Genomic DNA, 23,209 nt, shown 5'->3' on the forward strand with positions numbered 1-23,209 from the left:
AATACAAATCCATGAGCAGAAAAACACTAAGTACAACAATGCACATGTTTACCTCCCAGGTTTGGTTCAGTCGGCTGACAGCTGCTGTGTTAAGACCCATGATGATGGCAAACGCAGAGTTCAAATTTCTTTGGGCTTTACAGCTACAAAAAAACAAAAAGGTCAAGAGATGTTAGCATTCTGCACAAAAACACACATGCATATCACACATGTACTCTTTTGTGTATTTATTTCTGAGAGAGTGTGTTCTTACTGCGCCGCGATCTTGATGAACTTCTTGAGCAGCTGTACTCTCTTGTTGAGTGACACACACATGAGCACCTCGGACATGACCCACTGCTGTACCTCGTTGCAGCGCTGCAGCAGGACTGTGAGCGCCGCCGTGTGGCCACCTCCAGGAGAACGGCTGAGGGTGTAGTACACCAGCTCCTGCTGCATGTGGAAGGAGGGAAGAACATGATTGAAAGATAAACTCACCCAGAATTTAAGACATGTCAGAGGTTAGAAGTGACATTTCTGTTGCTCTTTTTGTACAACAAATAATCCAAAACCAGGAAAAAATTAACATGTTCATACAAAGAAGTAAAAAAAAAAATCAACATTTAAAGAATGATGAAGCAACTTTGCCTAGAATTAACAAAGACAGGATAACCTCCACATGTCAGCGTTAAAATGTAGCCATTGCTTCTCCCTTTATCCTATGCTTCAACTTTTTCACAAATATTCAGCTCTTCTGAAGCTGCAAGAAGACTTTCTGTACTAATGATCCGGAAAATCTTATGGAGCATTTGCATATTTGGCGCTCATGTTTAAGCAATCTCTGAAATGAATATGAATTCATTACACACTATACCCACACAACACATGTATATATATATTTTTATGTGCAGGCGGGTACAAACCTCATGGATGGATTTGAAGAGGCTCCAGTCCAGGTGTGTGAGAGCAGCAGCCACATCCCAGGTGTTAATACCCAAGAGTCGCACCGTTCTCCTGCTTAGCTCAGCACTGTCTGTTAGAGGAGGCTGTGCACACACACAGAAAAGAAAGAAACACAGAAATACAATGTCAACGCAAAAATAAATAGAGAACACTGCTTACTGTCATACACACAGGTGTTTTATATTTACAAGAACAAGACCTCTAAATAAAATAAACAGTCCCGTGATCATCATACATTACATAACAAAGAGACTGTGAGTGGATAAAAACAAAACAGCTTTAAAGAAAGATTAGAGAGAGAGAGAGCCTCCAGCTTTTATACAAGCAGATTTGAAAGCTGAAACCAGAGCGGTGATTCCTACAACACGGTTGTTCTGTCCTGCTCTATTTACATGAAATGAAATTCTGCTTTTGTGTGCCTGACAACTGACGTCAGTGTTTACTTTTTAAAACTAAACACCACATGTCTGTCAGCATCCCATTCATACAGTACATTCAGTAAAATGTGTAGAGGATCTACTTTTTAGTCAATAGAAGGCCTTTCAATATCCTGTAAACTTTTACATGTCCTTAAAATGTAGATTGAATAAGACTTTAGGTTCCACTGTGAGGAAAAACATGCCATTACAGAACAACACTTCACACTGATACAGCACTTTTCCATCCCACTGTCATGGTTGGGCGACAACAAAATGGTTGCGGCTCACATCAGTTTCTTCTCCATTGAGTCAGAGTTATTAGCAACAGCCTGGCCTAAGTCTTTCTGGCTTGCTTATAAAGCATGACTCTCCAAAATGCTGTGGAAAGAATTGTCATATGGGGAAAAGGGATTTTATTTTTCATGCCTGATTCACCCGGAAGACTAAAGTTGATAAAACCATCTACTGTATAGAAGTGAGAATATGCCCACATGATAATATCTCTGAGAGGCTGCTTCTTTAGCATCTATGAATGCTTTCAAAAGATGGAAATTGGAAAGATGTCATATCACAGTAGGAGAGAAGAAGAAAACAGAACAGCACATTTACATACCAAGATCTCGGTGAGGTCCCTGCGACAGGCCATGAGCTTCCCCTGTGGGGTCAGAGACTCTGAATACACGCAGTCACTGGGCTGTAACACCCTCCGCTCTGCAGGTAAACAGATGAAGAGAGAACAACAGAAGGATGACGATGATGATAATTTAAAGCCAAGGGAGTAGAAGTATTGATTCCCAAACAGGGGTACTTTGCTGTACTTTTGCTGTTCTCAAGGTCAAGGGATTATCTTAGAAGCTCAAAGATTTAATAACCCTTAAATAATGATTTTGAAAACATTTTGTTGTAATACCTGAACACCTTTGTGTTTGGCAAGGTAGCCAGGAAAGCAGAGAAGTCTAATTAATGATCTAATAATGGTAAAAAGGGACAGCTTAGTAAAAGAAATAGCTTAAAAGTTATGACTAAACACATTTAGTGAATAAGCTTTGAGTGTTTAAAAAGATGAATTTGATAACCTTAGCAAGCCCAAAGTTTAATGAAGAGTTTAAAATATGATCAAAAAGTACTAAGAAATGTTTAATGTTGAAAGAAAATTGCAATCGTTGAAATAACGGTAAGAAATGTTTATAAGTCATAGATATGAATATTTATCAAAATATTAAAGGTATGCATTTCTAACATAAAAAAAAACATGTGTACTACTACCACCCTTAACTTCCCATTGTCTGACAACGTAGTGTAACATTATTGACTTTTATGTAATTAAAGTTGGAACCACTGGGCTGAAAAATGAGCTTTTTCAAGAGGGTAAATAATGCTCTGTCAATTTTACTATTATAAATGGTTTATGCATTTCTTTGTGTGTTTGTGAGTATACCTCCAGACTGCGACACAACAGCAAGAACCATGTCTTCTTCTGCTCTGTCCATCTTCAGACCTACGATCCGTAGCAGCTCGTGGGCCTCCAGCGAGTGGTGTGTTTGGACGCTCAGGTAAGAGTCAGCGCTCACATACACGCAGCAAATAACTACAACACACATAGAAAATGTTTAGAGCAGAAAACATACATTTACTCAAAATGTGTTAGTTACACAAAAACAAAAAGAAGGAACTTCTTTGAAGTCATAGTGAAACAGAGGCAAAATAAACTCAAGAGGGAGACTTGAGTTTATTTTTGAGTGCTCAAAAAGACAAAATGAAGCTCTTTATTCAATGTGCACATTATGCATGAACATAGAACTTGCAGACTGTCATTATGTATGATTGCGTTCAGTCCTGGGCAGTGTGTTGTGCTTGGTGTTGTTTATATCTTTATCTTTGTTACATACCCTCTCTTGTCTCTGTTGGTGGGCTACGAAGCTGTAAACAGTTTTCCTTCAAACTCAACTGCTGATACGTTTGTTTACTCTGAGAGAAAGAAAGCAGGAGTGACATGAAGATGAGTGTTGAGATGAACTTATCATGTATTATAATATTAAGCACAGTTTAGACATTTGTTTTACTTATTTCCCTTAATTTTCTTTATTGAAATAAACCATTTGACATATTTGTAAGTGATAGTGTCAAGCAGCATGAATGTAGTAATATTCACTCTGACCTACCTTTTGGTTAGGAGGGCAGTCATCCACAGTGCTATGAGAAGAAACAAGCATGACAGTCAAACCCCAATTCACATAAACACAAGCTATCATATCTGATCCAGAAGAAGAAGTCCTGTGCAGTGACAAAAACACTCACTGTCTGCGGCGCAGAAGTTTCTGGAACTCCTTCAGGTCTTTCTCGAGGGTGGGGAACTCGTACAAGTCTTCTAAAACATACCTGTACAGTGTCTGCAACAAAAACAAACATGGGAAAAATGTGTTCATTAAAACTTACCAACATATCATAGAAACTCTCTCCAACCTTCTCTCTAAACTGACTCTGTGATGGTTGTTTATCGAGCTGCTGAAGTTGTCTGTGTGCACTGATACTACACACTTATACTGTAAAACGTATTTGTTCTACTACTGATACCTGGAGCATCACTGACTTTGATTTTGCTTAAAAATGGGGTTTCTGTGAATGGATGAATGTATGCCAGTCAATAAACCAAGTGTAAACCATCAATTATTGGCCTCATCAAAATTCTTGATGTTTCTTCTTGTTCAGTATTGTTGTTTTACACTAGCAGTTACTTTCCAGTTGAGTGACCATCTTGTCTTCATTATAAAACTATTTGACAACTGCATAGAGATCAACGCAATATACACTTTAATCTAAATGTATCTCTATTGATCGAACAAAGATCTAAGAACGATATTGGCACATATATTTGTATGGGAATTTTTCTCTTCCTAACGTCGTTATCGGTATCAGCCCCAAAACTCTCATACGGGTCAGGCCCTAGCTTTCAGGTAAACTATCATGTGAGGTGCAAACAAAGCTTCAGCATCCAGTGTGTTCTCAAACATGCCAAGACTGTATTTTGTATTTAAAGTTCAGATACTTATTTCATGAAAAAACACACAATAAAGCAGCTTTATTTAAATCAGTGTTTGTCTGTTTTAAGTTGGGAGTCCTTCTGTGTACTGAGCCAGACCATATAACAACGTTAGTGCTCGAATCACATCAATGCAGGTTTAGTAGGCTAATGATTTTAAATATATAACAAAAGAAAGACTTTTGTTATTTTAATCCTTCCATCTAAGTCCATATGTTTTCTGTATCTTGTACTGAAATGGGGGATTAGGTGACACACTAACATGTGTGTGTGTTTGTCTGTGTGTTTGTCTGCTCGGTAAAATGACCAAGAAGTATGAAAGCAGACACAGTAATAACTTGCACACACACACACACACACACACACATTTTCAAACACCTGCTGACATTGACCCACCATCGCCACCCATCCCAATTCTCCTCACTCATTCCTCTGTTACTAGGCAACCATCACCTGGGTTACGCACTCCTCATGAGATTATACCCAGGCCAACCCTCGCACTTTGGTTTCCGTGGCAACACGGCACGGTGCAATGCAGCCGTTAGGTTACAGAGGGACAAGTGATCGTGCGTGTGGGGATGACTTCACGTGTTCCTGTGTTTTTCTTCTTCTTGTTTCACAGAGACGTCGCATTGATTCAGATTCACATCCGCTGTTTTTAATGTGGAGCAGATTAAGAAGCATTTTAACGTGACTTTTTGTTTTACTGTGACACTGAAAATGTCTGTGTTTTTATTTTATGGAGCTATGATGTCCTGTGTAGATTATTTATTTTGTCCATATTAGAATTCAAAGGAACATAATTTCCTTAAATCCAGGCTGAAGATAAAATATTTGTGGATTCACCGCTCACAAGAAAGCTGAATTGCTTCTTCTCCCTTTTCTTAATCTTCATTTTCAAACAAACAACCGATTCGCCCGTGGCTTCATCAGGTTTACTATTAAGTAAACTGCAGCAGGGTGGATAGCCTGCTGGGTAGTCTCCATATATGGTCATGTCTCCATGCACTTTACTTTAAAATCTTCACCTATACTGTATGAACACAGCGGTACAACACATTACGTTTTACAATCGATATACTTTTAAATAACACAACATCCTTAAAAGGAAAATTACCAAGGTAGCATGCATATAAAGAATATCACAGTGGCCAATTACTAAAAAATAAAAAAATGAAAAAAACAGTTTTTTTTTTTTTTAGAAGAACCCCAGTTTCACACTTGTTATGTTATGACGATTTAAAGACAGATTTCTTTTTAGGAAAAAACCCAGGAATTCAATCACCTTGTTCAAAGTAAGAATCTGATCACCAGTTTGAGCTGTTCTTATTGACCTCAAGAAACATAATTTAGGTCTTGTTAGCAAAGAGTTCAAGTCTTAATGTATAGATATCCTTTTAACATTAAAAGCAGGTAGTAGGTCATTATTTACACTCAGTAAGGAGGTCGAAAAAGTTTATATAACCGAATCGTCAGCATTCATTTAATGTGAATGATTCTGCTGGTTATCATGTTTTAGATTCTAAAAAGAAGAAAATACAGCCTTATATCTTGATTTAAGCATTCATTCCTTATGAAACCTTTTTTTTTTCCTGTTTGCTTTTTCAGAAAGATGAGATAAAAACATCAACAAAGGTTCTCCTATGGGAGATCGCTCAAACTCAGATCACAGGAAAGGCAGCAAACAAAAAGATCAGGGAGAATACACACACCAACATCCACACACGGCTCTGTTCTCTCTTTCTTCACAATATGCTTGATGTTCTGTCTGTGCAGAACTGAGGCAGCAGAGCCCAGTTTTAGAACAAGACAGAGACAAATGAAGATGAATGACACACGGGTGAAGGGACACCAGAGGATCTAAGTTGTTAAATCATTCAAGAGAGGGAGACAGAGAGACAGAGAGAGATAGAGTCAGAAGAGAGATAATAGAACTATATAATGATGAAGAAGAAGAGTGGAGTACCTTCATGAAGCTCCTGACGTGCTCCTCATCCTTGAGGAAATCCTTGTAGAGTCTGCTCCAGTGGGAGACTAGCTGCAGTACTTTACGCTTTCTGAAGAGGGCGTCTTTGCCCTCCTCCTGGCCCCTGCAGCGAGCACTGCTATAAGTGAGAGCAGTCAAGGAGACAAAGACAGGCAGTGTGTAAGTTAAATGTTTGTGTCTATGTGTGAATTAGTGATTCCAGAAAGGATATTGTCCTAGTAGAGCCTGACAGAGGTCATTGGTGGACATGAACACCAGGTAGGTCAACAGGAAGTCATCCAGCAGCATTTCTGAAACAAAGAAACGCATCATTAGACACTACTAAGATTTTAACCAATTCTTGGAACTAAGACACCGAGAGTAATGTGAAATGAATTTTCCGTTTTCCTCTTTGTTTCCATGTTCAGTCTGCACTATGCAGTTGAAGACTTTTTTCTGTGATTGATGAGGTCTAAAATATCTGATTTAATGGAAGCTTTAAAAAGGTGAACAGCAAGCAGCAATGTTTCGAGGCTCATTTTGTGTAACCCATTAAACATTAACTTGCTGATCAAATTGTTTGTCTCTTGGTATCACTTCCACTCATTGTTCATGTTAAGATAAAATGTGTAAAAATTGAATGAATAACATACTTGGCACTGCGCATGTGGATTTTGATGTTCTCAAAATGTTCAGAGAATAACAGTAACCATATTTAGGAGTTTTATGCTGCTTAGACTGAAAATGAATCTTCAGCAGACAAACTTGGAAGTTTCATGTAACAGTATCACTTTCAGTTCCTTCCTCTTTAAAAAGTGGCTCGTTGGTTTTTCAGGTTAAGGTTGCTATTCTGTTCCTTTTGAAGCCAATGTTTGAGATAAATTTAAAATAAATATAGGAATTTGTTAGCAAAGAGCAGGACTGAGAGTGTGTTATGTGTATGTCGATATGTGCTGGTGGGTGGAGGGTGGGGCTTGAAAATATTCTGATCTGCCAAAGGGGGGCCTGGAAGAAAGTGTTTTGGGAACCACTGTCCTAAAGAGACGGATAAATAATGAAGCCGTAAACGATTTCCTCTGTGTTAGAGCCACATCAAAAAACATCATAGATGGACTTGAACCCATTCACCAAGAATGATCCTTTCAATTTCTCTTCTTTTAGCTCATTTTTAGTTTTCCAGTGCACAACTTTACTGTATTAGTTCACTCACATGGCATCATTTGTGTGTCCAACAAGTGTTTTCCGTTTAAACTCTCTGTCCACTGCCTGCTCAGAGTCGCAAGCAGACAGACAAAGTTAGTAACAAGCTGGTGAACACTGTGGAGCACTCAGCTGCTAAAGAGCCAGATATTTCCCTCAGGAGTTGGATTGAGACCAAAGTGAGAGTGAATATTGGACTAACAGTCATCAGTGAGCCAGAAACATAACTCTAGAAGAATGGTTAATACTGCTCTGTGTCATTTGGATCATTTTGAATGCAACTCTTATCACATTAAAAAGTGACAACATGTTGTTTGTATGGCTACAGACTTTCTTCTAAAGGTCAGATAAAGTTATGTTAAGTTTGATTCTTTAGGCCAAAGAGGTTTAAGTTTGCATGCTCATGTTGCTCAAAACTATCAATCAAAATCTTTCCAAAAACAACCACAGCCTGATAATGCAGATCATCTTTTTACATTATTTACTGTTTTTAGTGTTTACGTTTTAATAAATTATGACCAATGATACTTTGCAAATATTAGCTTTTAGTGCTGTTTATTGTGTCTACTGTATTTTATATAATAGTGAGACGTGAAACTATGTTTCCTGTAGCTTAGAGAAACAGGTAAGCAAATGTTTACACCACTACAAAAGATACAAGCTTCTCTTCCTCTTTGCTCATATTCTGAAACACAGAAAACAACACACACGGTGGAAGAAATTCATCAGAGTAAAAACTGCCAGTGTGTGTGTGAGACTCAGCAGGTGTTCAATGGCCAAGAATCCGAATATAAACAGCCCTCATTGCAGATGGGTAATGAGCCACTGTTGGTGGTGTGAGGGAGTAGTAGTCTGTCTGTGTCTGTGTGTGTCTGTGTGTGTCTGTGTGTGTCTGTGTGTGTGTGTGTGTGTGTGTGGTGTCAAACTCTTTCCCTGGGAAAAAGTGTGACCCAAATATGGCTCTGTCAGGCAGAGAGCAAAAAAATCAATTATAGAAGACTGAGCAGAGGCCGCGGCATTAATATTTGATCGACGGTTTTCTCTTTGGAAATAAAAACACTACTTTTCCAAAGAAATATTTGAAGGCAGGTCTGACTGAGCTCATGACTTTTTTAAAAACCCTGCTGACTAACTGTCATTTCTCCTTGTGTGAGGCCTTTTCCCTTCAATCTACGGATGAAAGGCTACTTGACCAGCCGTCAGTCTTTTCTCTCCCGTTACCCTCACGCTCTCTCTCTTTCTCTTCCTGCAACCCAGTGCTTAATTTTCTCCTTCTTGCCGGCCACTTTTCCTGCTGCTCCTCTTCTCCTCCTACACTCAGCTCTCTGTGATGATAAATATCAATGTTCATCTTCAACATATGCCCTCTGCGATGGCCGGCTGGCACGCAGAAAGTCAAACACACACACACAAACTCACACATACGGCACTCTGATGAATAACTCATTCACTTCTGACCTTGGGGACTTTATCTCTCATGGGAGAGAAAGGGAGAGAAGGAATGTGTGTGTGTGCGGAACTAATCGTGGTAATATGCCTCTGTGTTTTTGTTTTTGTTGTTGTGTGTAAGTGTGTGTGTGTGTGTGTGTTTGTGTGATTCTATGTGTACATGAGGAGCAGTGGTTGGGGTAATCTCTCTCTCTCTCTTTATGGAAGCGTGTTCATGCCTGTTCAACATGCTGCACGGCTAAGCCCGCTCAAACGGCACAGCAACATCCCAGAGGGCCTTTTAACACACACAGACACACGCGCATGCACAAACACACACGCGCACACACCCGTCCTCATGCTTATTCAAAGCACATAGACCAAAGGATGCATGCGCACTGATACAGAGACAAAGACAGGCTAACATTGCACACTCTTGATCATCACCCCTGCTTCTACCTCTCCTTCAGAAAAAAAGTGTCTTTTCCTTTAAGTGAATAAAAATCAGGCGGCCTTCTTCCACAAAGACCACCTCAGTCCTCCCTTCCTCTCGCTCTCTCTCTCTCTCCTCTGTTTCTTCATTTGCTTCATGCAATTCAGTGAGACGGCTCCCTGTGGACTGCTGGGAACTGGTGGTGCTGAGGAGTCGATAAATAAAGATGCCCTGTCTTAAAAGCGGCGCAAACAAGCTGGTGGAGTTTTTATTTATTTTTATTTTTTTACATAAGTTGGGACCCAGATGTCCCTGGATGATTTTTTTTTTTTTTACTTGAGCTTCAAAGTAACAAAAAATAAAATATGAATTATTTTCTTCAGTATAACCAGAAATAAGTGTACTCACAAGAGATTAAGAGCGCAAACTGTATTTGACATTGTGTCCTCAAAGTCAATTAACATCCACAAGCAATTTAAGGTTTTACTTAAATACATGGTTGATATATTATAAGCAAATACAGAAAAAAACAGTATATACGATGTCAAACTGCTGCACTGTCAAAGAACCCAGTAGCTAAGGGGTGGACTTGTAAGAAATGAGACATGATGGTTAACAGCCCATTGAAATAGTTTGCAACAAAAAAAAGCCTGCAGCAGCCCGAGGGAATCGTTTGACAAACTCATCAAAGCGTTTAACCTCTTGAATGTTCCTCATATTTACAGGCGATGACATGGCTGAGTGACTGCACACTTGCACCTGGCTGTGGTGGGAGGGCTGACTGACTCATAGTATAACGGCATAGCTGAGGTGAATAGCATACCCCCTGAGTCTAAGCCCATTTTAGAGAGAATGAGCGAGACAGAGAGAGGTCCAGGTTGGGATGTGCTGTAACTTGCTGTGTGCTGAAAAAGTAGCTCTTGGAATGAGAGGGTGAAGAGTTGCTTAGTTTTAAAAATGCTTGGGTACAATAACTGAGACGTCTCATCCGTTTAATTATACAACATGCTGATTCCACTGACTTTCTTTGACTCTTATAGCTAACATCTATGTTGCTATCTTTATATAGAGATACATAAAAATGAATTATATCCACACAGTGACAATTTTTAACTACCATTTTGCTCAGAGGGGGAAGCTCAATTCCTTTGCCAATGCAGTACCGTCTGTATTTCAGATTGATCCTTGCATTTCACCTCTTCTCAATTCATTGTAATTCAACCTACCAAGGTTCAAGATTAGCATTAATGTTAGCATCCAGCAAATTCAGAACAGACCCTTACCCTAAAATCTCCATTAGCTCACTAAAAATTCCCCTAGGCAGCTAACAATACAGTTAGCTTTGGTCTTAATATCTGCTGTCTAGACACTGTCTGTCTTGACAACTCAATGTTACAATGAGTTGTCATCTAACAGGAGCAAATTAGTAAGCAAAAAATGTTATGTAATCTTGAAATGTGGTACAATGTCCTTTTGGAATTAACTATCTTTTTCTATTCAGCTGCTTATCAACTGGGATGCCATGTTAGAAAGCGATTTGTCAAATGTAAGAGGTTTCTACAAATAAGCTATCTTTTATAATATCTTTTATGACATTGGAGGTCTTTGTTTCCTGTTTCTTATCTTGATTTTGTTTCTTATCTGTTTATTAATGGACTCCTGAGTCTGTCAGTAAAGATGATGAACTTATGAAATATCAATGGCAGTACAACATTTGAACAGCGTTCGAGTTTCCCAACCTGAGAGTGACATCAGAGGACAATGAACGTCCTTTAAAAACAATGAATGGTGTGGATGGATGTTGTCTCACACATGTGCATAATGTTTACAAAACCTATTTGCCACGTGCTTCTGTAAGTCTTTGTGTCAACAAACTTACCGCTCTCCCTGCTCTCTGGCCCCCCTCTATGGTCGTCCAACCGCAGGTCACTCAGCAGGTGCTCCAGGATCTTCAGTGGCGTCCCCGACACCACCACATACCTGAAAGACGAGGAGTCATGACAATCTTCCTGACTAGGGCGTGAGGACCAAGAATGACCATTTCCAATCCTCCCTCTTTCCTCCTCATTCTCCTCCACATCATCATCATCGATGTAGCGGAAGTGGGGAACATCAAAAGTACAGATGCTACTATCGTCTTCATCATCATTACTATCCTCATCTTCTTCGTCATCCTCATCATCTATGTCCTCCTCTGCCTCTGCGAGCATAGCTAGCTCGTTGTTCATTCTCATATCGAAAAATTTCCAAGGGATGGGCACTCATCTAAGCTTTGCAGACCCAAGGAGGGTGCTCTCCTGATGGGTAAACTGCCGAGCAGACTGGCCCAGTCGGTTCGAAACTCCAAAAAATACCCTCCGTCTGACAGCTGCCTCAGTAGAACTCAGAGTGAACTGATTGCTCGTGAAGATTCTGACACTGTATATACAAATACACAAACACACACACACACACACACACACACACTTAACCTGCCTGTCACTGACACTCCCTGCATTGTGCCTTAGGTCTTGGCACAAACTGGCTTAAATGCAAGCAAACACAGACACTGCACAAAGAAAAGGACTTTGAGGAAAGCAATTTCACACAAACACACACAGTCCCACATCCATGCTTATACACACACACACACACACACACACACACACATCCATGCTATACACAACCATTACACTGATATGTAGAAGGAAGTAAAACAGCCTTGGTGTCATCTTTGTTTCCCTTTTAGCTGAAAACAAAAAAGCCTTTCTCTTCTTTCCTCTCTGTGCCAGAAGCTAAAGCATTCATTATCTTACACACACACGCACACATGCACGCACACACACACGCACACTTGTACATTTTGCATGTTCATGCAGGAGTGTGTGGTCGCAACCTAAGCTCCTAAAGTACACTCAAACTGAAAACAAGAGGGAGGAGTATGATTATGTTTTTGTTACCTCTTCTGGTTTGAGGTCTCTTATTATAAAGAAGGTTAGGATGGACTGACCTCTTGTCACAATCCTCCTCTCTGGACCCGCCCCCCAACGATGTGGGCGAAGGCCGGTCCGATGGTGACGTCACTGATGATGTCACTCTCCGCAACACCAACACGTCTCTTCCTCTTTCCTTCAGACAAACTCTCCCGACCGCCTCCTTAGGGAGAAAAAGTAACAACATGTTACGAAGTGAAGCAAGGACAAACTCTTTGAGGTGGCTGGTGTTTCTTTCAGCTTCATTAGGCAATACAAGTTCTGCAGACTGATCACAAACAACCCAGTCAGTGCTCATGTTAGCTGTACATTTACATTTTACCAGGAAAGAGAACAAAATATAATCACATGGAGACTTTAGGCCTTTATTTGCTTTTAACAAGATCTAACCGTTTATGTGTGTGTGCCAATGGTAAGTAATAATACATCTTAGAAATAGAAAAAGTATGTCTGAGATATTATTCAGTTTTTACTTTCTGGACATTACATTTTCTTTCCACCAGAGAACAAAACAGCTTCCAACTGTCAAGTGTCTCCCGCAAAATGTAAGATCTTGACCACAACTCTTAATAACAAGTTTAAAGCGTCTGTGAAGAGGGTTAATTTGGTTATGAAAGATAAATTAATGTTGATGAATCTTTATGGTTTACAAAAGCAATGCAGACCATCAGGAATAAGACTGACTATTGTAAATTCCTGTAATTGCTGCCACTGGGTCGGTGTCAAACAAACTGGAAAGAAACAGCCTTTTTTCACATGTTGCATGGCAAAAATTCACAGTGAAAGATACATTTGTAGTTAAAACAAAGCAGGATGAGATTTTTCTGCAGGACACATAACCTATGCATGTACAGGATCAAGATAAGCAAAGATATAAGAGATACCGCTTTGTCCACTGAGGGTGCCAAAACTGAAACAAATGAAAAGTTCATCACGGGAGCTTTTGTGAATCAAAGACATTATGCAACGTCTTATGTTTTAAAAAAAAAAGAGAGACAAAAATATGCAAGGATAAAAGTTGGGCTCTAGTCTCAAAGCCTTTCACTATGACAATATTTCTCCTGCTCACAGTCAAAGCAGCACACACACACACACCCGGTCAGTAATCAGAACATGCACAGGCAGATCCAGCTGGCACTATCAAAGGGAAGTATTACGTTTCCTGCCTTCAGGAGAAATGGTGCTTTGTAATTAATAACAATGAGGACAACTAGGAATGTGGCTGACACTTGAAATGACTTTAAATTGAGCAGCGACTTCACGCACGCAAGCACGCATGCACACAAAATACACAATACAATCCATGAATGTGATATGATTGCTTTCATAGTAGAAGACAGCTAAGCTAACATAACACGTGTTTTAATGTTTGTCTTCACATTTACGTGATCATTATTACTTTAAAATGGGACATAGGACATCTCTGCACACCAACACTTTGCAAGCTTTGACTAAAGTTATGTTGTCCACCAGCATCACACTCGTGTAATTGATATTTGATAATGCATTTTGATAATGTACTTCTAATCATTTCTTTTTTTTCTCCTCTTGAACAGAAGTTGCTTGTGGCAGCTGTGTTAAATATTATTGCTGTGGTATGACTGCCATCCCAACAGATACACGATCCTGCCTTAGGTCTCAATGGAGACTTCTCAAATAGTTTCGATAACAGAAACACATTTAAATGTCAGCATTATATATTATCCTGAAGATGTGAGTGTTTGCTTTGTTGAAAAATTCAAAAACACGAATAGGTAAAGTAAAGCTAACAAGATCCGCACACCAAAAAGCTCCCGTTTAAAGGATTCAATGATAAGTGACGTTTCGAGCCAACATGCTCTTCCTCAGACTTGTGTTTGCTTTATTGGAAAAAAATCCAGAAGTTAATTTAAACTGTCAACAGCGTAGTATTCAATAACTGTGATAAGACTGAGAACCATGATTCTGTTTTAGACATCATGGAGCCCTAACGCAGAGCACTTCTAATGCAGCCAGAGATACCTCAGTAAGACACAAATACATGTCAATAACCCGCTGACATGAACAAGTAAACACAAACACACCCATACAAACATGCACTCACGCTATCTGTGTAATGGTCCGATGAAAGGAGTTGTCTGATCCTCAGAGACAGCAGCTGGGTTCTGCTCGGGTCAGACACAACAACATGCCCAAAGTGCACCGTGTGTTTGTGTGTCGACGTGCCCTGATGACTCATACACTGGAGTATTATACAGATGTTCTTATCAAAGATTTACAGTAGATCATCTTTCTCCTCTACAGGTTTGTTGGTATGTGTCTGATTTCTCTAACTCTGCTTAAATACAACATTATCTCACATTTGGATGCCTTTTAACTACAACTCTGCCAAAGGATTTGTGCTTGTCCGCCCTTATTTAATAAAGTCATTTTAATAAAGTTCCTGAAATAAAATGAAAGTAAATGCTTTACAGTGCAATTTGACTTTATCTTTCCAGATGCTTCTATATTTTCCCTGCATCAAAGAGTTGTTTTCTTTTTTTTGGAGGGGGGGGGTGTCCTTATCTGGATCAAAGGTTTGAGGGTGGAGGTTATTTGAGGCTAATTTGTGGTCTTGGGGTTTTCCATATAAACTTACTTCAAGCTTCAGTTAAGTGTTTCGTAACTGCCTGTGTCTACATAACTGTCAAAAGACAGGATGATATAACACTCGCAGCTGAAAAACAGAATATCTATCTTCAATTTGACAGCTTATAATGAGTCACTGTAGGGATGTTCAGGTAGTTCAAAGGTTATAGCGGAAAAAAAGAGAAAAACACTTGCCCCCTCTTAATACTTCCACATAGCAGAGCTCTGTCTTGGCTGAGCATTTGAAAACAAAACTGAAGGTGTTCATGGCGGCTCACCGACTTCTTCAAGACTTTAATGCATCTTCCACTATGCTTAGATAACTTGTGAGGAGATTTCATGCTGATTAGGAAACAGACGGAAATGAATAATTGTGCCTCTTAATGACAAACAAAATCCAAACAGGCATCAGCAACAACATTGACTATTGCTATAGTTATTTTTCAATGACAGGATCACCCTTTGTTTGACTGTTTCAGGGGAAAGTTTAACAGTGAGTTGTAGATTAGACGTGCTGCTTTGTATACAGGGGATGTCAAGATTGAGGCTAAATGAAAATTGCTCAGGAGATTTATGATCCCCATTGCAGTAAATTAAACTGCAATTTCAAAATGTCTTTATAATCAGTCTCCTGATAATCAAGCCATACGACACACACTGGTTATATATGATACAGCATTCTGTAAATGTTCTGTTATTCTGTAAAATGATTTACCATAATGTGTTTTAGTGAAAGGACAAAAATAGTGATGACATACATCAACAACAGCTCCAAAAAAACCCTTGAACCCTTTGCAATAAAGCTTGCTAAAAATGATCCTTCACAGGACTTCATACTTGGCGAGTAGAGAGAACTTGCATGCTCTTTTACAGCATGTTTACTTTCACAATATCATTACCATTTTATTATGTAACCTGCTGAGAGGAAGTCCTCAAAGATTAACAACACAGAGATGCTTACAGCTGATAAATAAGACAGTGATGCCTAATGTAAACCGATCTGACACTGCATGCCATTAATTACATTTTGGGCTGTCACCCAGATTGCGCCCTGCAGCCCATATGTGATGTTATGATCAGAAGTTTGGTGGCTATGTGGTCTAAAAGAGAGCTGCCAATAGATCTCATCTTCTAGATTTCAAACATCTTCATACGTCTCACCTCACCTCTTCTGTCCTTTCCTGTCTGTCCAGAACATCAATTATTTCATAATGAATTATTGTGCAAAAAAAAAAAGCAGTGGGAAAAAAGAGAAAAAGGGAGATTATGTAACCAGTACTTCAGTAACTACTATGAAAACAAAAGGAAAAGAAAGTGCTGTGAAGTGTGTGTTCTTGATACAGTAGCAAATAGTTGATCTTTCTGATAACACACTCACACCCTTTACACTGATGCCAAGAAAAACAACTCAGAGCCAAGGAGAGGAAGGCTGCACACACACACGCACATGCACACACACACACACACACACACACACAAATCAAGAGGCTTTGCATAAATACACCAACACAAGAATAACTCTTAACATTCCAACTATATGTAACTATTTGTGCTTTTCTAGCATTTTCACACACAAATAATCTCTGAAGAGTGCAAACAGAAGTGCAAAGTGCAAACAGAAGCGTCCAAGAACAACATAAATTAAGTCTGAGAAAGAATGCAAGTCATCTGAAGGGAAAATATACGAAGTATGCACTTGAACACTGTGGTGAGGTGGGGTCAGACAGTTATGCAACACAGAAGAGAGGGAACAAGAAAAGAAAGCAAGATGAAAGGCAGGAGAGCAGGACAGAAAGTGAGAGACACAGAGGAGGGTTAGGAGCTGGGAGTGAGAAGAGAGGTAGAACTGCAAAAACAGTAAACCTTTGTGTTCAATGTGGTTTATATCATATTACATTTTCAAATGTTAAGGAATATATTTGATAGCTGTTTGAAAAAAAGAAAAGAGAAAATCTTGCAAAAACTGTTTGGATATCATCACCCTCCCTTGCAGCAGAATTACTAGTCGGTTAAATTCATTATAAATATTTAATAATGTAGTTCCACAATGCGGGTTAGATGTTGCGTCTGTAACCATAAAGCAGCCACCAGACACTACTGCTCCCTGCTCTACTGCCCAGATGTGAACCAGCACAGTGGATGGATGGCATCTCGTAAGAGCAGGGCAGATATATTGACATATAACCACTCAACCCGAGTAATGCGTAACCACATACAGCACAGGCATGTGGACGTTCACCTCCAAGCAGGACTGAAGGTTGGTGGTGCTATAGCACTGTTTATGTTAGCCACACTCAGCAAACCAACTTGTCATGGATTACCTGCAGATTAATGCATGTTGCAAAGTGCCACACCAGTGTTTCCCCTAGGTTTACAGCATTGTGGGGGTGGGGACAAGCCGACATGCCGACATGCCGACACGATGACACAAACACTTAAAGGAATCTTGGTGTTTATGGGTTACTTTTAATGACAGCTGTCCTTTTCTATTGAAAAGGTATCCTTAAATGACTTCTTTCCCTGATTTCCAACTCTATCCACTATTCTATCAGGAGCGATCGGCCCCCCCCCCCCCCCCTTTCGACCATTTCGACTGTGCTCTGAGTGTTTACTTAACTTGAGAGTAGTCTGAATTTAAATGTATGTTCAATCAACAAAGACAGTTCTTGATGGGAACATCAATGCCAGACTTTGGTATTTAGACAAATCAAAATGAGCAGTTATGCAATACTTCCTGTCACAGTTTAAATCCATCAAAAGCAGGTCAAAGATCAGGTCTGACTTTCCGTCCTGCTGTAGATCAGGACTAAAACATTCATATCAGGTATCTACAGACCTCCATAACAACTTTTCTAAGGTCAGTTCTCAGGGCAGCCACTTGTTCTCACCTAACAGGTGCTTCGGTCTCCTTCCTTCCATTTCTCCCCATCCCTTCCTCCAATTCAACTATCTGTACTCACACTTCATCTCCACCCTTCCCTTCGTTCCGTCTCCCCTCTACAATTTTTATGTTTCCTCTTCGCACTTTGCACCAGCAGAGTCTCTCTCTGTCTCTGCCTTTGAATGGTCAGACTTTATGCTCTAGAGGTTTGAGATTTGGAAAACAGAGACATGCACTTGCTGTGCCCCTCACAGGGTCATAAACCATGAACACATTTCTCCCTCTCACTCACAGACACACAGCTAGACAAACTGAAAGAGTTCAATGTGAGCACTGAAAAAGAAAAGAACGATAGGAAACCTCTTCTGCCCCTTACAAAATCAGACTTTTGTCAGACGCACACAGACACACAAAATATGACAAATTGTACAGAGGAAAGGTGGGCCTCATAGCATGCCTAAAGGAAGCACTCTGTGTTCCCTTTCCCTTTCCCGTTCCTGTGTGTACGTGTGTGTGTGTGTGTGTGTGTGTGTGTGTGTGTGTGTGTGTGTGTGTGTGTCTGCACTGATAGCAACAAAGCCATATCTATGTTGTGATAGCTCTGGGCCAGATTCCTGGAAATAATGGATAAGAAAATGAAAACACAATGCTTTTAGGTCAACAGGGAACGGTGCACATAATCTGCAACCATATCAGCACAAAGACACACTCGCACACGTATATTGTAATGTTGTGTAATTTCCTCAACTATGGGAAAGTAACAGAAGCATCCCAAAAAAGCCTACCTCTGTAGGTTTACCTCAGGGTAACTAAAAAAGGCACAGATGCAAACATATGAAAAGAGAAGAAGGCAGAGATGCAGCTGAAACACGGGAAGTGTGTTATATCACTATGGAAACAGCCCACACCAGTTTGTCAGAGCGTGTCTGTCACTGGGAAAAAAAAAAAAAAAAAAATTACCATGACAACCAGATAAAGAAGAGTGGTGAAGAGAGCTGTTTTGCTTGGTTTTGGTTTCTGCTGCAGTTTAAAGCCTGAATTTCACAATGATTGCCAAAAAAACAAAAACATGTGTGACAACTATTCTGTATAAACAAGATATATATAGACTGATAATTAATCAAAGTCAGACATGAGCAATACATACATTAGATTTGGAGAGTGTTCAGAGATATTTTTTATGTGCATCTTTTCATCCATCAGCTGTTACTAATGCTGCCCATACTTTTTATCCCATATACAATTAGAAATACACAACGACACATCCACACAAAGTGCTTCCATTAAGTCATCTATATTCAACATAATGTTGCACACAAATCTCCTTTCAGCTAAAGATACAATAATTTCATACTTTTGTATATCAAAGAGAACCAAGTAAAATGACACTTTGGTAGATCCCCTGAGCTTCAGCACCACTCACCAGGCTGAGTTAACTTCTCAAACTCTCGCCTGGTGATGCGAGTGTGAAATCAGACTGTCCTCGCTTGGTTTCCTGCCCTCAGGTGTACTGTAGAGGAGGATTATACAGTACAACGCTTCACTAACATCCCACTCATTATGCGCACCCACTGACTCAGCCTGCCACAGCACGAACAGTGTCTATGGTATGAACACACCGACACGGGCTCCCACACATGATTATAAGCTGTAGCCGCCAGACTCATACACAAGTGGACATAGACACACACGCAGCACTTGACATACTGTGAAAGGATTGTGAGATCACTTTGCACTGAGCCATTATTAACACCCACATAAGACTAGCTGGAGGACGGCTGGTTGTTTCATCCTAAGTGATCTCAATGAAGCGACACTCTTTGCATTTGCAAAGACAATTTAACATGTTCTCAGATTATGTGCAAGGGAGAATATGTGTACCGTAAACTTGCATATGTGAGTGTATCATTCAGGATGGTCCTGATGATGATTTACTCCATGAGTAACCTAGACCTGAAGTGTGAGCTTAAAAGTGACGACAATCCTGACCACATAATGACGTCTACTCCTCTGTACTAAGCTAACCATCCAGCCACAACTCACTCTGCAGATTACACAGGGAAAGACCATGAAGTTCACCAAAAAAAAAACAATCATCGGTCCTGCAGAAATACTGCAAAATAAGTGATGTTTCCAAATAAACCCTCTGCTACCCTCTCTACTCACCGCCTGGTTCCTGTCTGGCAGCCTGTAGTTGTGGTTCTGCAACAGCCGACAGCCGTCCTTTGCCAGTCGCTGAACGGCCTCTAGCCCGAGCCGGCTGGTCAGGTCTTCGCGCCCACACACGGTCCCCACTCCTCCGCCACCGCCACCAACGCTGCCGCCAGCATCCCGCAATGCACACACCCCGCCCAGCTGAAATACAGGAGGCATGAAGACATATCTCAACCCACAGTCCCAGGACATGATGGAAACAGTCAAAAGTTGCAGCAGGGGCACGTTTTCAGCTACCCCTTTATGTCCATGTGAGGAGAATGAGATAAAAGAATTATCCTTGCTCTCTCTGTTCTATCTCTAATTCTCCCTTGTCTCACTTTTTTTTATTAATCTATTAGGATGTAATTCCCTCTATCTGTTACACCTCTCTTTGTCTCAGTCTGAGTGCTCTGTGTCAGAGGATCTGCTGGAGAAAGAGTGAGTGTGTGTGATTAGTAGTGTAAGTGGGCGGGAATGTGTCTGTGTGGGACGACGGTGTGTGTAGTAAGGGGTGTGTGTGTGATCTCATGTGTCTGCCTCCTCCCATCTACAGTTCAGACTTACAAACATAGCCATCCTTGAAGCCCAACTGAGCAGACAGAAAGATTAAAAACAATGTGGAAACTGTCACTACACATTTTTTTAAATGTGACGGGACCTTTTTGAGAAACTTTCAGATTCTCTAAGCAAACTGGTCAAATAATTTTCTTCTCTTTTATTGTTTGTAGTCTTTTCAGTATATCTGTCAATTGCACAATCTTCACAAGTATTCTAATTTTATTTTTTCCTTTCACAAAAAAAATAGAGTCCAACTTCCAGCTCTTTCCTGTTTAAATCCAGGGATTAAGTATTTTAAAGTGTATTAATGATATGAATTCATGTAGTCTAATATAAATCAGGGGTAAATACATTCATATGAATTCCAACTGATGGGGATTAGTGATTGGATATGGATATCAATTGCAGCTACAGTTACCAAAGCATAGTTCAACTTTATATATTATTTTGTTTTGTAATTAATAATATGTGAAAAAAGTGTAAAAACACAAAACAGTGATGTCTTAAAAACGGAACAAAAGGGGAAAAAAAACATACATGTTAAAAGACTTGGAGAAAAAAAAGATAAAGGCAGAAAAGAAAGACACAATGCCTTTAATTAAAAGAGCTTTAGGAAACTGGAAACTAATGGCTTTGTCCTTGGATAGACCTCTGTGTGTGTGTGTGTGTGTGTGTGTGTGTGTGTGTGTGTGTGTGTGTGTGTGTGTGTGCTTCCTTGGGTGCTGCAAGTATGATGGTTATCACCCATGATGGGCATTTGGTCTGTTTGTTTTACTTGGAAGAGGCAAAGAAGGGTATTTCATTTGGCTCAGATCTGTTTAACCCTTCCTGTGAGCTCAACTATCCCACGCTGCCAACACATACACACACACACACACGCGCACACACACGCGCACACGCACACACACACACGCGCACACACAACACGATGGCATACTCCCACGCTTCATTTTGTTTACGAGGAAAACTCCCCCTAATGACTTTAACTGTTATCTTCTATAAAAGCCACATACATACACACAAACACACACACACAAAATTTGTTACATCAGTCTCGGACCCCCTGTCCTTTTCTACTTCCTGTCAACCTGTTTTAACTTCCTGTCCCACACACAGAACACTGTGAGATAAACATGTCTGTGTCTGTGGGTAGTTGTTTTGTGTGGCTGTCTCCGTCTACCTCCTTTTGTCGCTCACTTTATTTTTCTTTGAGCAATGGTGTTTGAGATCAACGAAGAACTTACATTTTCAGCAGGCTGAAGCAAAACTGAAAATGTATTGACCATTTGTTTGGTTGTTCTCCTTCTAATTATGTCAGATAAACTAAACAAAGGAGGAGGATGAATCCTATCAACCTATGTATTGATCTTTACATTCCTGGTTTATATTGAAAGTGTTCCAGTTTTTGTTGTCAGACACCCAAAATAAGATATTTGATCTTGGCTCATGTTGACCAGGAGTCTGAAGTTGTACTTATTTCAAATAGCATGAATGATAATTCATACAATTAAAAAATGTGTGATTACAAAACAGAGCTGTGAGATCACTGAACTGATATAAAAGTAAGTGATCATTGGTGTCATATTCAACCACCAAGCACCTGGTACTACAACATCTCAATAAGCTGTAAATGTGTTTTCAAAATAAACACATCATTCAAGAAAAAGTGTTAGTTTATGGTATTTTTAAAACTACAATGTGGTGAGAAATGTGCTCCATCTTCTCACCACGGGAGCAGATATGATTGGATATGAAGGTCAAACACATAAGACAATACTTAGACATTATCAGTATGACTGAATGTCTATTTTAAATGTTATTACCACTTTATTACCCAAACATCTGAAAGTGAGGGGCCAAAAAGTCTTGGTGTCCCTCCCTTGAGGTCCCTGCCTCACTGCATCTCTTCATTATTTGGAACTAATTATGATATAGATAAGGTTAAAATAACATACACATTTCCTTTAAGAATTTTCTATTCTGTTTTCTCCCTCTCATCTCTAACGTAATCAGAAAATGAATTATTGATTGAAAAAAAAGAGGCTTCCAATGTACAGCGGAAATCAGGCCTTCCTATGAGCTCTTTTATAACCTCATTTTGTAGGTTCATCCTCACAGAGAGAACACATGGACACAAATGTACTCAGGTACCTTCTCAGGAAGAGAGAGGTAATCAGAATATTTATGATCTGTTGATATGGATGTCTCTAACTAATCTGTGTCAACCGCTTTGTCTTAGAGATGATCAAGTTGTATTTTAATTTATCGGTCAGAATCAGTGTGATGAATTTAGAGTAATTTAGATAACAAAAGCTGTCAAAAAACTTGAGTTTATCCTTTTATAAAAACACTTAAAACACTGCATTGCTTTGAGTAAGCAACCTGCAGAGAAGGGTGGCAAAATTAATAGCATCCACTTTTTTCAATTAATGATATTCACAGTGACAGCATCTGTTTGCATGCATTTTGGAAAATTAAACATAGAACTCCTCTGTAAGCGGCGAGTGGTTAAAAAAAAAGCCTTTTGACTTCATTTTTTAAACGTCGAGTATAAAGAGAGCTCGTTC

The 23,209-nt window shown here is 39.7% G+C and overlaps 1 protein-coding gene across 1 annotated transcript in view; it reads right to left on the minus strand.

The window, feature by feature from the left end:
* rapgef5a (Rap guanine nucleotide exchange factor (GEF) 5a) overlaps positions 1-23,209 on the minus strand; it is a 49,468-nt gene that overhangs the window by 5,528 nt on the left and 20,731 nt on the right. Inside the window, exons 9-21 of the mRNA XM_020631634.3 lie at positions 20,055-20,243; positions 12,418-12,563; positions 11,308-11,408; positions 6,600-6,678; positions 6,368-6,512; positions 3,660-3,751; positions 3,524-3,554; positions 3,251-3,329; positions 2,800-2,949; positions 1,975-2,072; positions 903-1,025; positions 254-432; positions 53-143 (exon numbers count right to left, since the gene is read on the minus strand). Of these exons, the coding sequence (XP_020487290.1) occupies positions 53-143; positions 254-432; positions 903-1,025; positions 1,975-2,072; positions 2,800-2,949; positions 3,251-3,329; positions 3,524-3,554; positions 3,660-3,751; positions 6,368-6,512; positions 6,600-6,678; positions 11,308-11,408; positions 12,418-12,563; positions 20,055-20,243 (1,503 nt within the window). The remainder of the gene's footprint in view (positions 1-52; positions 144-253; positions 433-902; positions 1,026-1,974; positions 2,073-2,799; positions 2,950-3,250; positions 3,330-3,523; positions 3,555-3,659; positions 3,752-6,367; positions 6,513-6,599; positions 6,679-11,307; positions 11,409-12,417; positions 12,564-20,054; positions 20,244-23,209) is intronic.

Source organism: Labrus bergylta, chromosome 19, assembly GCF_963930695.1.
Source record: "Labrus bergylta chromosome 19, fLabBer1.1, whole genome shotgun sequence".
Classification (NCBI taxonomy): Eukaryota; Metazoa; Chordata; class Actinopteri; order Labriformes; family Labridae; genus Labrus; species Labrus bergylta.